Source organism: Panthera onca, chromosome A1 (assembly GCF_046562875.1).
Source record: "Panthera onca isolate mPanOnc1 chromosome A1, mPanOnc1 haplotype 2, whole genome shotgun sequence".
Classification (NCBI taxonomy): domain Eukaryota; kingdom Metazoa; phylum Chordata; class Mammalia; order Carnivora; family Felidae; genus Panthera; species Panthera onca.
Window position 1 is genome coordinate 59,596,396 of NC_138339.1, and position 13,002 is coordinate 59,609,397.

The window sequence follows — 13,002 nt, forward strand, 5'->3', positions numbered from 1 at the left end:
CCATGCTAGGCATCAGGCCCAGCCGGCATGGTCACTCAGCCCCTCCCACAACACTCTGCCCTGCCCCCCGCCCCCCAGCTGGGATCAGTCTGGTGGGACAAGATAATTCACATGCCAGCTTGGTGTCACGGTAACCAGGGTTTCGCCGCCTGCACACTTCTACCTGACAGATTGGTTTCCATGCCTCTATTTTAAGAATGTTCTCAGCAAATGTCCCCCCAAGCACTGCAGGATGTTGCACAGAAAAGGAAGAGGTAAAAGCAGCTTCTTATGAAAACCACACATATATTCAGCATCTCTTCCCTTGGAGCTCCCTCCTCTAAGGATTCAAAAATACTTCATTAAAAAGGGCCTTCTCTGTGCACTGTCTCTGGGTCACCTAGCAGGAAGGGTGACCCTATTGTTGGACAACTGCCCATGCCAGGAACTCTGCTTGTCCAGGGCCTGGCTGTTCCCAACATCTGGGTGATGGTTTTAAAAGCTAGTCCAGCCACGAACTCTGCTGACCTCCAAAGTCCTCCACTAATTAAGAGAGGTTGATTCCTGCATACGCCATATCCTAAGAATTGAGTATACAATGAAACATTTGTTTTCCTAATTAAAAAAAAATGGCAGCCTAAAATGGATTAGCTGAACAGTAGGGAAGGGAAATATGGAGGCTGCACAGTTTCCATCTAGGACTAACCCTGGTCACTGAATGAGACTTAGGAGGATGCATCTGTGATTGGAGGATGTTTGTTTGGAAGGTAGAGTCTAGGGTTCCTCTGGATTAGGCAGGAGGAGGGGTGCCCTGAAGCACCTGAAGGAAAATCAGAAGGACAGAAGGAAACTTTAGGGAAGGTTTGGCCTTCATTTCAAAACAACTGCATCTATGCTAGCCCACCACCTCCAAGGCATTTTATAACCCCTGTACTTCTTGGGCTTAACACTTGGGTCTTTGCATTTATTTTTAAGTCCATCTTTCCCACTATGTGTAAGGACTAAGAACGTGAGAACTTTTTTTTTTTTTTATTTTTTTATTTTTGAGAGAGAGACAGAGCGTGAGCAGGGGAGGGGCAGAGAGAAAGGGAGACACAGAATCCGAAGCAGGCTCCAGGCTCTGGGCTGTAAGCACAGAGCCCAACACAGGGCTCGAACCCACAGACTGTGAGATCATGACCTGAGCTGAAGTCGCATGCTTAACCGACTGAGCCACCCAGGCGGCCCAAGAAGGTGAGAACTTCTGCTCGTCATCATATTCCTAGCCCTAACACAGTTGCCTAGCACAACAGCCACCTAATAAAGGCTTTTGACAAATGAAAAGCTAAAGAAGACTTTGGGCTGCATAACATATTGATTTTATATCAAGGAAAAGTCTAGTCTAGGATGCATGAGGTGTCTGAGACTATCAGAATGATAAGGGTATTTTGTTTGGGTTCAATGACATTCTACATTTTTGTGAGTTTTTTTTTTTTTTTAAATAATTAAAAATCACTATCACATCACATCACATCACATCACATCACATCACATCACATCACAAAAGAAACTCCTTTTGAAAAATCAGCTCCTGCATTTCCAAATACCAACAATTGGCGGGAACTGAGTATGGGGTCAGGCAAGGCACACAGGTTCCTCAGTCTTCCACCGTCCTCACCTACTTCAGTCTGTACATTCATGTTACTCTGTCTCTGGAGGCTGGCCCTCCTTACTTAACAGATATGGACACCATGGAGCAGGGAGGCTAAGAGACTCACCCAAGGAAAAATTATTTGTATACTGGGTAGACTCCCTAACTCCCAGTCTGGTGTGCTTGCCAAATCTGGTGTAAAATCCCTTTCCTGCTTTCTTACCGGCTGATGGTGTGACATTGGGCTATCTAGTCAACCTCTCAGGGACTCTGTTTCATTTGTAAAATTAAAATAAATAAATAAATAAATAAATAAATAAATAAATAAATAAATAAAACATCACATAAGTCCTTGTCTGAATAAAAATGGAACCGAGTGTATAAATTATCTAGCCCAGGATCTGGAGTACAATTAGAGGCTTAATAAATGTTCTTTTTCTTCCCTTCTCTCCCTCTCCATTTTGCCATATGGCAAGGAGTGCCTTGGAATGCTAACAGACTCACACTAGCACATCTTGCTAACCAGGGAGCTAGTTCAATATTAGTGGCTGGGGGTTTGTTTAGCTGGGTTTTTACTATCAATCAATCCATCACAGAGCTTGTTGTGATTACTTCCCAATAATAACAAGGAGCAACACGATGGGGACCGAGTGTCATATTCTCACCGGGTTTCTGAAGGAGTTTAACTCCAACCTCCTATGATGAATCTTTTAGTTCTGCTTCTTTCAGAAAGGGGGGTAAAAAAAATGCAAATATATCTTTGTTAGATATCTTCCTCTTCTCCACTTTGCTCAGGCTCTGGGAATCTAACTTTTATCACTTCAAGAAGCTTCTCTGACTTCGGCTTCCAGTTGGGTTTAGCCAATGGAAGTCACCAGCAAGAGATGAGAGGGCAGGACAAAAGTGAGACTGAGGGATTTATTGCCACCTCCTTCCCTGCCAAGTCATTTCAGGTTGATTGTGTCCCTCTACCTAAGACCATAGGTCCAATTATCAGGTAGCTCCTACCTTTGTAGGCTTAGATAACCACTTCCTCCCACTGCTCCTTGAGGCCCAGAGGGCTGCTGGGGCTCTTTGTTGTCACTATACCCAGGAAACTGCACCATGTCTCCTTGGTTTCTCTTAACTTTGCCCACACTTTGGTAAATAATTCTTTATTTAGCTCTGAGTGCCATCTTTTTCCTGCTGGCATCCTGACTGGTAAGGTAGCTAGGGTTCCTTTCTAGATCTAATTCCTAGATCTATCAGAGTCCAGCCTAGTACCTGACTTTTAGAGGCTCAATGAATAATCAACATTTGATGAATCAATGAATCAGTGAATGCAGACGTTGTGAACCTTCCATCCAGAATTCTAGGCTGGGATGCAGTTCAGGAGAATGTGCTAATGCCACTGATATCACTCTCATTTTACTGACCAGATGCAGGAGGTCAGGGATCCAGGAAAGGCTGGAAGACCAGAAGGCTGCCCATGGTTTGAGTCTGTTCTGAGTTAAAGACACACAGACTGTGTTCATTTTCAGCTCTTTTGGCACTGTTATTTTTTTAGTTTTAACACTGGATCAGAATCGGAAATCGCCCCTTGTGATGATGGCTGGGTGGATTTTAACTCTTTTATTAACCCCATTTGGGGTAAAGCTGGTTCCCACATTGTGGGCATAGCAGAGTTCTTGCAACAGACTACTAAGAAAGGGAATATAATTGATACCACCAGAAGAGATCCTTCCTTACTCCCACTCTGTGGGACAAAGGATTGTTATGGGCAATTCTTATATCTTCTTGAATGTACTTTATTTGGGGAAAATTGCCTTTCGATGAGACCAAAGTTCCCTAATCTCCATTTTATCTGTTTTTGCCCATTCACCTGCACTGTATTAACAGTTCTGCATGGAAATAGGTGGCAAACTCAAATTATTCAGGACTATTGAGTCTTTTCTGGCTTCACTATAAATTGTAAATAAGAAACAGATATAGGGAATGTGCTAAGGTGTGATGAAAGCTTTTCAAAAAAGATAGTTGTCTAGGTTACTCAGCTGAAAAGAATAGAGTGAGGGAAAATATGGTTTAAATGTCTGGGTATTTTACTGGTGTTAGAAAGCATTTCAGCTATCCCACCTAGCAGATTCTTTCACAGTAATAAAGGGCCACTTGAATGGAATTGTCTTTGAGTTGATAAGGAAGGTAATGAAACACAGTATATTAACAGTGTCTATAAAGCAGGGGAGGGGCAGTGTTTTGGCATTGGTTATCAAAATAAGAAGAACGTGCCAATTAAACAAAAGATAAACTGGAGTCAAAGAAATGCTGTAGACCATACAGAAGATATTAATACGATCTTTTGTGATTATTTTAAACTTTCTTATTTGTAGAGAGCAGATATGGAAATTGGAATTTTTATTAGTCTTCTGATGTAATGGTAACAAAATCAAAGGGTTTTCTTTGCTAACTTGGTTAGAAAATGAAACATTAGGCAAAATTTCTGACTTATATAAAAGGAAATCTCTAACAGATACAGGGGGCAGAAATGGAAACAGAAGTTACATGTTTGTTCTTTAAGCTGTCAAATGACCTGGAATCAGGAGTTTACTACCTCTATTTCTTCAATAAAATTACCCTGAAACTGAGCCATAGAATTCCCTCAACCTGTCCCAGTCTCAGTTCTGACCCACATACATCTTGTGAGAGCTGCTGGTCATTTCACAGACATGTGACTCCTCAGGACAAAAGAAAGACTGGGCAGAGGGTGGAGTCTCCCCCTTCTGCCCTCCACCTTCTCTCCCCATCCCCCACCACTCCCACCCAGAGGATGGTGAGAGGAGCGCGAACATGTCACAGACTGGAGAACACATCAAGGGGAAAACATCTGTTATCTGGAGGCCTGACATTCAGATCCTAGTGCCCCCACACACTGGTGTTCAGGGAAACTCACATAAGCAACTTACTTGCACATCAGGGCTGCATTTACAAAATGGGTAGGCTGTTTCTTCTTGGTTTTCTAAAATTTCTATAATGTAAATGGACAGCAGCTCTGCACAGAGGTCAGAAAGAACATGTTCAGGGTTCTGATTTCTCTTCCACATGGTTACCTGCCATGTGAAGCTGGGACAACTAAACCAACTATGCCCCTTATTTCTCCTGGGCAGAGAGGAGTTAATAACCACATAACACAGAGCTTGGTCTGTGAAAGGTACCATATATACATTGGTTGTCATCACCATCATTACTACTATCTACTTCTCTTTTCTAAATTTTTTTTTAAATTAAAAAAATTGTTTTAATGTTTATTTTTGAGACAGAGAGAGACAGACAGAGCATGAATGGGGGCAGAGGCACAGAGAGAGGGAGACAGAATCCGAAACAGGCTCCAGGCTCTGGGCTGTCAGCTCAGAGCACAACATGGGGCTCAAACTCAACGACCGTGAGATCGTGACCTGAGTGGAAGTTGGACGCTCAACCGACTGAGCCATCCAGGCACCCCAGTACTATCTACTTCTCAATCAGGAAAACAACGTAGCACAAGTAATATTCCACAGGTTGCAGTGAGAATAAATAGACTACATGAAAATGTTAAAACCATAAAGCATTAAATGCACAATTATAAGAGTCAGAAGAACTTATGCCCCCCAAATTCATATGTTGATGTCCTAACCTCCAGGCTATCATAATGTGACCTTATTTGGAGATAAGGTCCTCACTGAGGTAATTCAGGTGAAATTGTAAATAAGTTGAAATTGTGGTTATTAGAGTGGGCTCTAATCTGACTGGTGTCCTTATAAAAACAGAAAATGTAAACCAGAGACCTGCATAGAAGGAAGAAAATGTGAGAGACTCAGCAAGAAGACAATTATCTAGAAACCAGGGATTCCCAAGGCCACCAGAAGCTAGAAGGGGGGCCTAGATCAGATCCCCACCCTCTCTCAGCCCTCAAAAGGAAACCAAACCCGCTGACACCTTGGTTTTGGATTTCAGGCCTCAGAAACTGTGAGGTGATAAGTTTTATTGTTTAAGCCACCCAGTGTGTGGTACTTTGTTACAGCAGCCTTAGCAAACTAGTATACTAGCCATTCCTCATCTTACACACAAGAAAACTGAAGCCCACAGAGGTACAGTGATTCACCTAAGATCCCATGGGCAGTTAATTCTGATGCAGGACCAGACCCTGGTGCTTCCTGTCCCTACCACAAAATTCATTGTATTACAAAGGGCTATTGGTAAAAAGGAGGTGGCTTCAGATACCAAGACTTTAGCCGCTGCTTCTAGTAGACATTTGCCATCCACAATTCCATAACACAACAAACACCAAGGCAGTGGCCAGATTGCCCAAACGGTGCTCCAGGTCTGGAGCCACACTTATGGGTCAAAATCAACCTCTGAATAAAGTAGGAAAGAGGCTCCAATTGCTCCTCTCCTATACCTCTAAATGTCCAAGACTTGCCAATAGACAAGCCTTTAGGCACATTCTTACCACTGACAGATTTAGGGATGGGTTAAAGTGTTCAATATTTAGCAAGGAAACCTGATATCCTTGCTCCCCTTTTGCACCAATACCCGTCCCAGATTTTGCTACCTGTCTATACAGCTGTGGGTGTATAACAAGGGCTCTGACCCTGTCTGACTCTCCCCCTCCCTCCTCTCCTCCTCTCCATTAGGCAACAGCATAAATAACTTTTGTTCTGATTGCTCTTTTAATGCACAGGCTGGAGAAGAAATTATAATCTCTATGGAAGAGTAGCATGGTCAGTCAACCTGACATTGCTGTCATCCTAGAAGCTGGGCCTTTTGATTTATTTGTGAATAGCCCTCTGTTTTCCCTGTCACTGGAATTGACTTCTTCCATCGGTCTAGCCTAGCCAGCAGCATGGAGACACAGAATGAGATACCTGTGAAAACCTGGGTACACTAATGAAGTGCTTTCTGCTGCAGAATGGTAAGTCCTGTCACCTAGTGCATACGGTGTGATGTCAGGGCAGCAGAACATTTTCACAAGGCCTAAGAGTTGAAAATGAAATGCACTGGAGAGCCATGCGTTACTTACAAGACCCGGAGGTTCTTGAGTCCAGCGAAGTCCATCTTGGTAATCCTGGTAATATTATTTCTGTCCAGGTCACTGCAATGGAGAGCAGATCTAGGTCAGATTTTTGCAGGTTACGTTTATGGTCTATTCAACCCAGACAGTCTTGAAGGAATGCTGCTTGTCAAGGAAAAGGTAATTCCAATGATTAATGTCATCCCCTGAGCATGCCCAACCAACTTAAGGATACTGTATGGAATAAGCCATCCATTATATATGTAGTAGAGCCCTGTTATATTTAGCTTCCTGGCTTCTGTTGCCCCTTCTTTGGGTAACAACTTTTCTTTGGAAGTCCCCTCCCCCAACTCTCAGATCATGTCACATAAGTGAGGCTTGCCCCTCTTCCCAGCTCCAGGCTAGGCTTATAAGCATCTTCACTCCCTCTGACCACAGGAATTGTTTCAGAAATGCGTACATGACTCAAATTTCTAACAGCTCTCTCCCCACTAGGTTTCCAAGCTGTTCAGCACTGCCAAAAGCCAACTTGCCACTATGAAGAGAGAGTTTTCCAGAGTCAAAAGATAAAGAGAGACTGATTCCTGGTGCTATCTTATGAGTATCTGGACCTACCCATGCTGAAGCCAAATACTTCTGTATTTCAAAATCACACGAGCCCGTCTATCCCATATCCCTATTATCTTTAAACAGTTTGAGTTGAATTTTCTACGACTTGAAAACAAAAGAATCTCGACTGACTTTGGTACCTACCTAGGTAACTATTTATTTTCCAGCTAGTTTGTAAAGTCCCTGAGGACAAAGATAATATCTCATTTAACTCCATACCCCAATATAGAAAGTATGTGCCTGGCAGAGAGTGGAGGTAATTTTACTAATCTCATACATTAGGTAAAGGCAGCTACATGGATTGCTCCTGCAAAAATGGTCCCAAAGAGAAGAACTTGCCATGGAAGAACTGAAAGCATCATGGTGATATTTGTGTTGGCGAAAAAGGGTACCATGGGTATTAGGACACCAGGGTTAGAGAAAACCAAAGTCAAAAATGAACCTATGAACAAGTTATATATATATATATATATAAATTACATATATTATATATATAATAATATATATATATTACATATTATATATTATATATATATTATATATATAATATATATATATATTATATGTTTACTAAAATTATCTAAGAAGATTAGATGCAAAAATAAATAAACAAGTAAGACCAGGAATAATATGTTACAATTTTTAATAATAGATACTGAGTGATTAATTCCTATCTACTATGCCTTTTTGAGAAACTTTTCAGGTTTTGGCCACACTGTAGTTTCAACAAGGTATTTGTTTTGTTTTGTTTTGTTTTCAAGATTTTTTAAAAATATTTTATTTACTTTTGAAAGAGAAAGAGATGGAGACAGAGCGTGAGTGGGGGAGGGGCAGAGACTGAGGGAGACATAGAATCCAAAGCAGGCTCCAGGCTCTGAGCTATAAGCACAGAGCCCAATGTGGGGCTCAAACTCATGACCGTGAGATCATGAACTGAGCCAAAGTCAGACACCTGACTGACGGAACCACCCAGGCACCCCTCAACAAGGTATTTGTAAAATGACTTTGCTCCTTCCTGAACATTCAGGAACTAAGAGGCCATTTTCCCCATGACAGATCCCCACGCACACGCTCACTATTTCTTTGGTTTACCTATCCAGGTCCTAAAGTTGCCATCCATCAGTCATGCCTCAGAGGGACTTGGGAGCTCTACAGCTGCATAAAGGGAATGGAGACACAATCTTCAGATTCTCATACTTGGTATGAGGAGGGATTATTCTCCTGGTATTGAAAATAATATCAAAAATAAAAATCAAGTGAGTCCTTGGGTAACCTCACCTGGGAACCACCTCCCTTCCTCATCCAGTTTTCCACTACCAAAAATAGCAACCAAGTTGTTTCTTAGCCAGCCTGTGATGGAGTGAGGCAGTATACAGTCTTTTCAGATGTAGTGGAGTGCTGGTAAAAGGAAGAGCAAGAATTACACAGGAAAATGAAGAAAGTTGCTCGTGTGAGGGTTAGAAACGAGCACATAGACAGGAATCTCATGCTTTTCCTCACTCTAAGTATTCTTCTCACCTCCAGTCTCAGTTGGGACTGATGTTTGGGGACACTGAAAATTGCAGATATGACAATGCATCTCAGGGTTTAATTACCAGGACACAGCATGATATCTTAGCAGCTTGTGCTGGTGGCTATCGCACCAATATTTTCAATTAATATTTATTATGTGAAGGGGCACATAGTGTGCTCTGCTGAAACATTGAGGATTTCAGCAGGGACGGGTCATAGGGTTGCCCCAGGCCCATAGTCCATGTTTGGGAGGCGGAGCTTCAGAAGCAAGCAGCCCTGAGTTTGACTCCCTGCCCTGCCACCTAGTGAGTGACCTACCGGTAGTTCACTTCATCTCTGAGGCTCAGCTATTCCATCCACAGAATGAGGGTAATCACCTCAACCTCCAGAGCTTTTAGGAAGGTCAAATGAGATGATACGTATGCACTGCTTATCCCAGTGCTTATCTGGCACTTGTTAAAGACTCAATCGTGGCAGCTACTGCTACTGTAATTAGTTGAATTGCATCCCTCTTACCTGTACCCCCCCACTTCCACTCTGAAATTTCAGTGCACCAAGAGCTGCTGCCTGCAGCACCTCAAACTCTGTGCCTACAGATGAATCCTGGGATCCCCAAGAGACTATCTTCCTACAGATGAAAGAGGGGTGCATTTTGTGACCAATAAGTGGTAGGATGGCACTACCAGCAGGCCCCTCACGCTGCCTCTCTCTCACATTTCTATGACACCTATTTCCATATCCTTCTGACTGCCAGGGAGGAGGTCAGGGAACACGTTCATGGGCTTTGAAGTGGCACAGGTCAGGGTTCAAATCTCTTCCCCATCCCCCCCACTCCCAGCTGGGTGAGTTTCAGTATTTTACTTAACTTCGCTGAGCCTCCATGCTCTATTTCAGCCCCTCCTACTTGCAACCTTCGAATGGCAAGAAACACAAACTAGACTGCCAGCATGCTTGGCTGAACATAAGAATTCATTAAATGGACACTGAGAAGAGGCTGCAGTACCTCATGTGCCCATCGCTCCCCCAGCACCCCCCCCCCCCCCCCGTCCCAGTCCAGGCTGCTCTGGAACTTTAGCCAGATTTCTTAGCCTTCAGCTTTGGCCTCTGAGGGAATTAGTATATCTTAGCCTACCTAGCATGAGTTCCAAACCAGCTGCAAGCCTGCTCATGAGATGGGAAGCCACTATGGTTCTAGATGAGGGGTAGGGACTTGGGGTGGCAGGAAAACATGTCTGCAAGTTGTTTCTTTGACAAACCTGCCATGGACATGTACAGTCTGTGTCCCTCTCCCTTGAACCTGAGCGGGCCTCATGACTGCTTAGACAAGCCTGGGGTAGGAATGATGTGGAATTTCTGAAACTGGCTTAAAAGAGGTAAGAAGTGACTGCCTGGCTCTCTTTCAGAGCACTTGCATGAGAGTCCTCAGCTGTCACGTTGGAAGACCAGAAGACCTAGAGTCGCCACTGGTTAAGGCCACATAAGAAGACCAGAAAGAGAATACAGAGAGAGACAGAGAGGTGCTGAAGGAGCCCTGGTGGTTCCACCCTGGCTGTTTGATTCTTTCCAGCCTGGAGGTCAGGCACGTAAGTGCAAACACCTTTGAGATTTTAGCTCCAGCCACCATCTGGGTAGGACTTATGAGAAATCCTGAGCCAGATCACCTAGCTGAAGTACACTTGAATTCCTGCCCACAGACACTATGAGGAAGAAAACTAAAGTGAGTCCTGTGTCTTAAGCCATTAAGTTCTGAAATGAGTCATTTGGCACAATACAGATATGGAAGAGAAAGGAAGAGAAAGACATTTTCTGAATATTTAATTTACCATTAACAATGGAATGCCCTTCAGATAACTCTCAAAGGCATGTCCTTTCTGCCCCTGACTGCCACTCTTGAGATCCTCAGTCCTGTCATATGGTCAAGGATGGATCACAAGGGGCCAAAGATACCCTGTCATCCTAGGAATGAAGTGAGAATTGGCCCTCCTCTCTGGTTCTCAGGAGTAAAGACTGTGTAATTAAGGTTGTCCATCCCACCAAGTGGGCCTTAGGACACCATGAGAATCACCCTGGTGTATTATTAGTAATCACAATAGTGGGTACCATTCATTGAACAGAGCCTGGCAAGCTGTCCACCGAACCATTTTCCCTGTCTGGTACACACAGATAGTGTACATTTGTCAGCTTCTCTGGCAGGTAGGTGCAACCATGTGACTGAGTTCTCACTATTACGTGGGCAGAGGCAATATGTGCTGCCTTCAGGCCTGACCCATAACACTTCTTGCTCAGTCCTCCATGCTCTTTCTCTTCCTTCATCTTGGGCTGAATTCAGTAAATCCAGTGGAGGACTCCAAGACTGGCAGACAGAAAGAACCTGAGTCCCTGAATGACTTCACAGAATAGAGACCCTCCCTCCCCTGTCTCTCCATTTACCCACATAAAACTCATTCAATAAATAATAATTCACATTCATAATACACATTCAATAAATAATTCTTAAGCCTCTGAAATTTGGGGCCTATTCGTTATAGCAGTCTACATGGACAAATGCAGTATCTTTGAGTCAGGAACTTTCCATCTTTTTTTTTTTTCCTTTTTCTTTGCAACAGTTTCTGAAACATAAGTGTTACGATCTTCCTTCAAGATAAAAATACTGAAGATACGAATTAACAAAAGCTGATGTTTTGGGGCCCAAACTCTGCACCAGACACTGTGCTAAAAACTGTATGTTCATTCTCTCTTATCCCAGACAGCAATCATATGTGGTAGGTACTATTATTACCCCATTTTTCACATGAGGAAGCTGAAGCATCCTCTCTTCCAACACCAGTCTAGCTTAGATTTTACCAACAGAGCAACTTGCCATGAGGTCACACAACCAGTAAGGGGCAAAGGCTAGGATGTGAATTTGGGCTCTCTGAATGCAGAAGACAAGTGTTTTTTGTGTTTTTGTTTTGTTTTGTTTTGTTTTGTTTTAAATCACATCATGCTGTCCATCTACATCTAGAGTCTAAGCATTTTCTACTGCATCAGGTGAACTTCTGGCAGGAAGAAAAATGAATGAATGAATAAATGAATAAATAAATAGAACAGAGCAGTACAGAGTAGAATTTCCCATCCCATATTGAAGAAAGCAAAGGGCACTCCTGGTGGTTTGGCTGCTCCCCTCTCCAGCCAACAGAGCCCATTTCCTCTTCTGTCTTCCAGTGAGGTCTGGGCCAGTGGGAGTGCTGAGCCCCTCTGCAAACTCCAGGGGGGAGTGCTATCTTGCTGTTTTTGCCCATGTCTGGTTTCTGCCATGATGCTCATCATCTACCATACTGCCTCCATAAACAGGCATCACCATGGTAATCTCCAGCATTATTTTCCCCCATCCCAATCAGTGAATCACAAACCAATGCTATGAGTCGCAGCTTTGTGGTATTTTCACATCTGCTTGACACCTTGGGTGGGGTAGGGAGGGCAAGGAATTCAGAACAACACTGGAAAAAATGAAACAAAAATGTTCTAGGGCAGACTACTGTCCCTAACTTGGCATATGTATATTCACATCCTTCTTTTGATTCATTCTGCGGCATTCCAGCAAAACATTCTTTTTGCCATGGCACATCTGGGAAGAGGAAGCAGTAAAAACAACCTCCAGTAAAATAGCATAGTGTGGAGAAAAGGGCTTCAACACCAAACCCAGAAGATGTAGATTTGAGTCCCCTCTTCCTTCTTAGCTGTGTGACTTTGGGAACATCACTTAAATCTGTTGAACCCCAGTTGTTGGTATTGTTGTTGAGACTTTTATAAAATATGACCAAGAACACCAGCTCTAAGGCTCAAGAGATAAACTGTGTGAGGAAACACTTTCTAAACAGCATTTGGGGTGGTTAATTTTTCACTCACAGCCAACAACTTGTTGGAAGAGGATGCAGAGGTAGAAGTTAGGACTGGTGTCAAAAAAAGATGTTTCTGTGTGATGGTACAATGTACAGAGTTAGAGAACATACCATCAGTTCAGATAAGACCATCTGCCCCTGCACAACAAGTATCTACAGAGTGCTGCTTTCTGGGTTTCAGGAAAGAAGATCTCAGTATAAGGTGAACTTGGAAGGGTTACCTCACAGTGAATTAATTCCCTCTTACAGGAGTATATAAGCAGAGATTAGTAGTTAACTCACGCCAGACATGATGTACTGTGATGGGTAGGAAACTGGACAACATAACGTATAAAGTCTTAATAATTTTGTGATCTATAACTCTTGTG

At 43.1% G+C, this 13,002-nt stretch overlaps 1 protein-coding gene across 3 annotated transcripts in view; it reads right to left on the reverse strand.

The window, feature by feature from the left end:
• SLIT3 (slit guidance ligand 3) overlaps positions 1-13,002 on the reverse strand; it is a 687,161-nt gene that overhangs the window by 544,747 nt on the left and 129,412 nt on the right. For all 3 annotated transcript variants that reach the window (XM_078446678.2, XM_060634984.3, XM_060634985.3), the window contains exon 2: positions 6,642-6,713. In XM_078446678.2, coding sequence (XP_078302804.2) covers positions 6,642-6,713 — 72 coding nt within the window. The remainder of the gene's footprint in view (positions 1-6,641; positions 6,714-13,002) is intronic.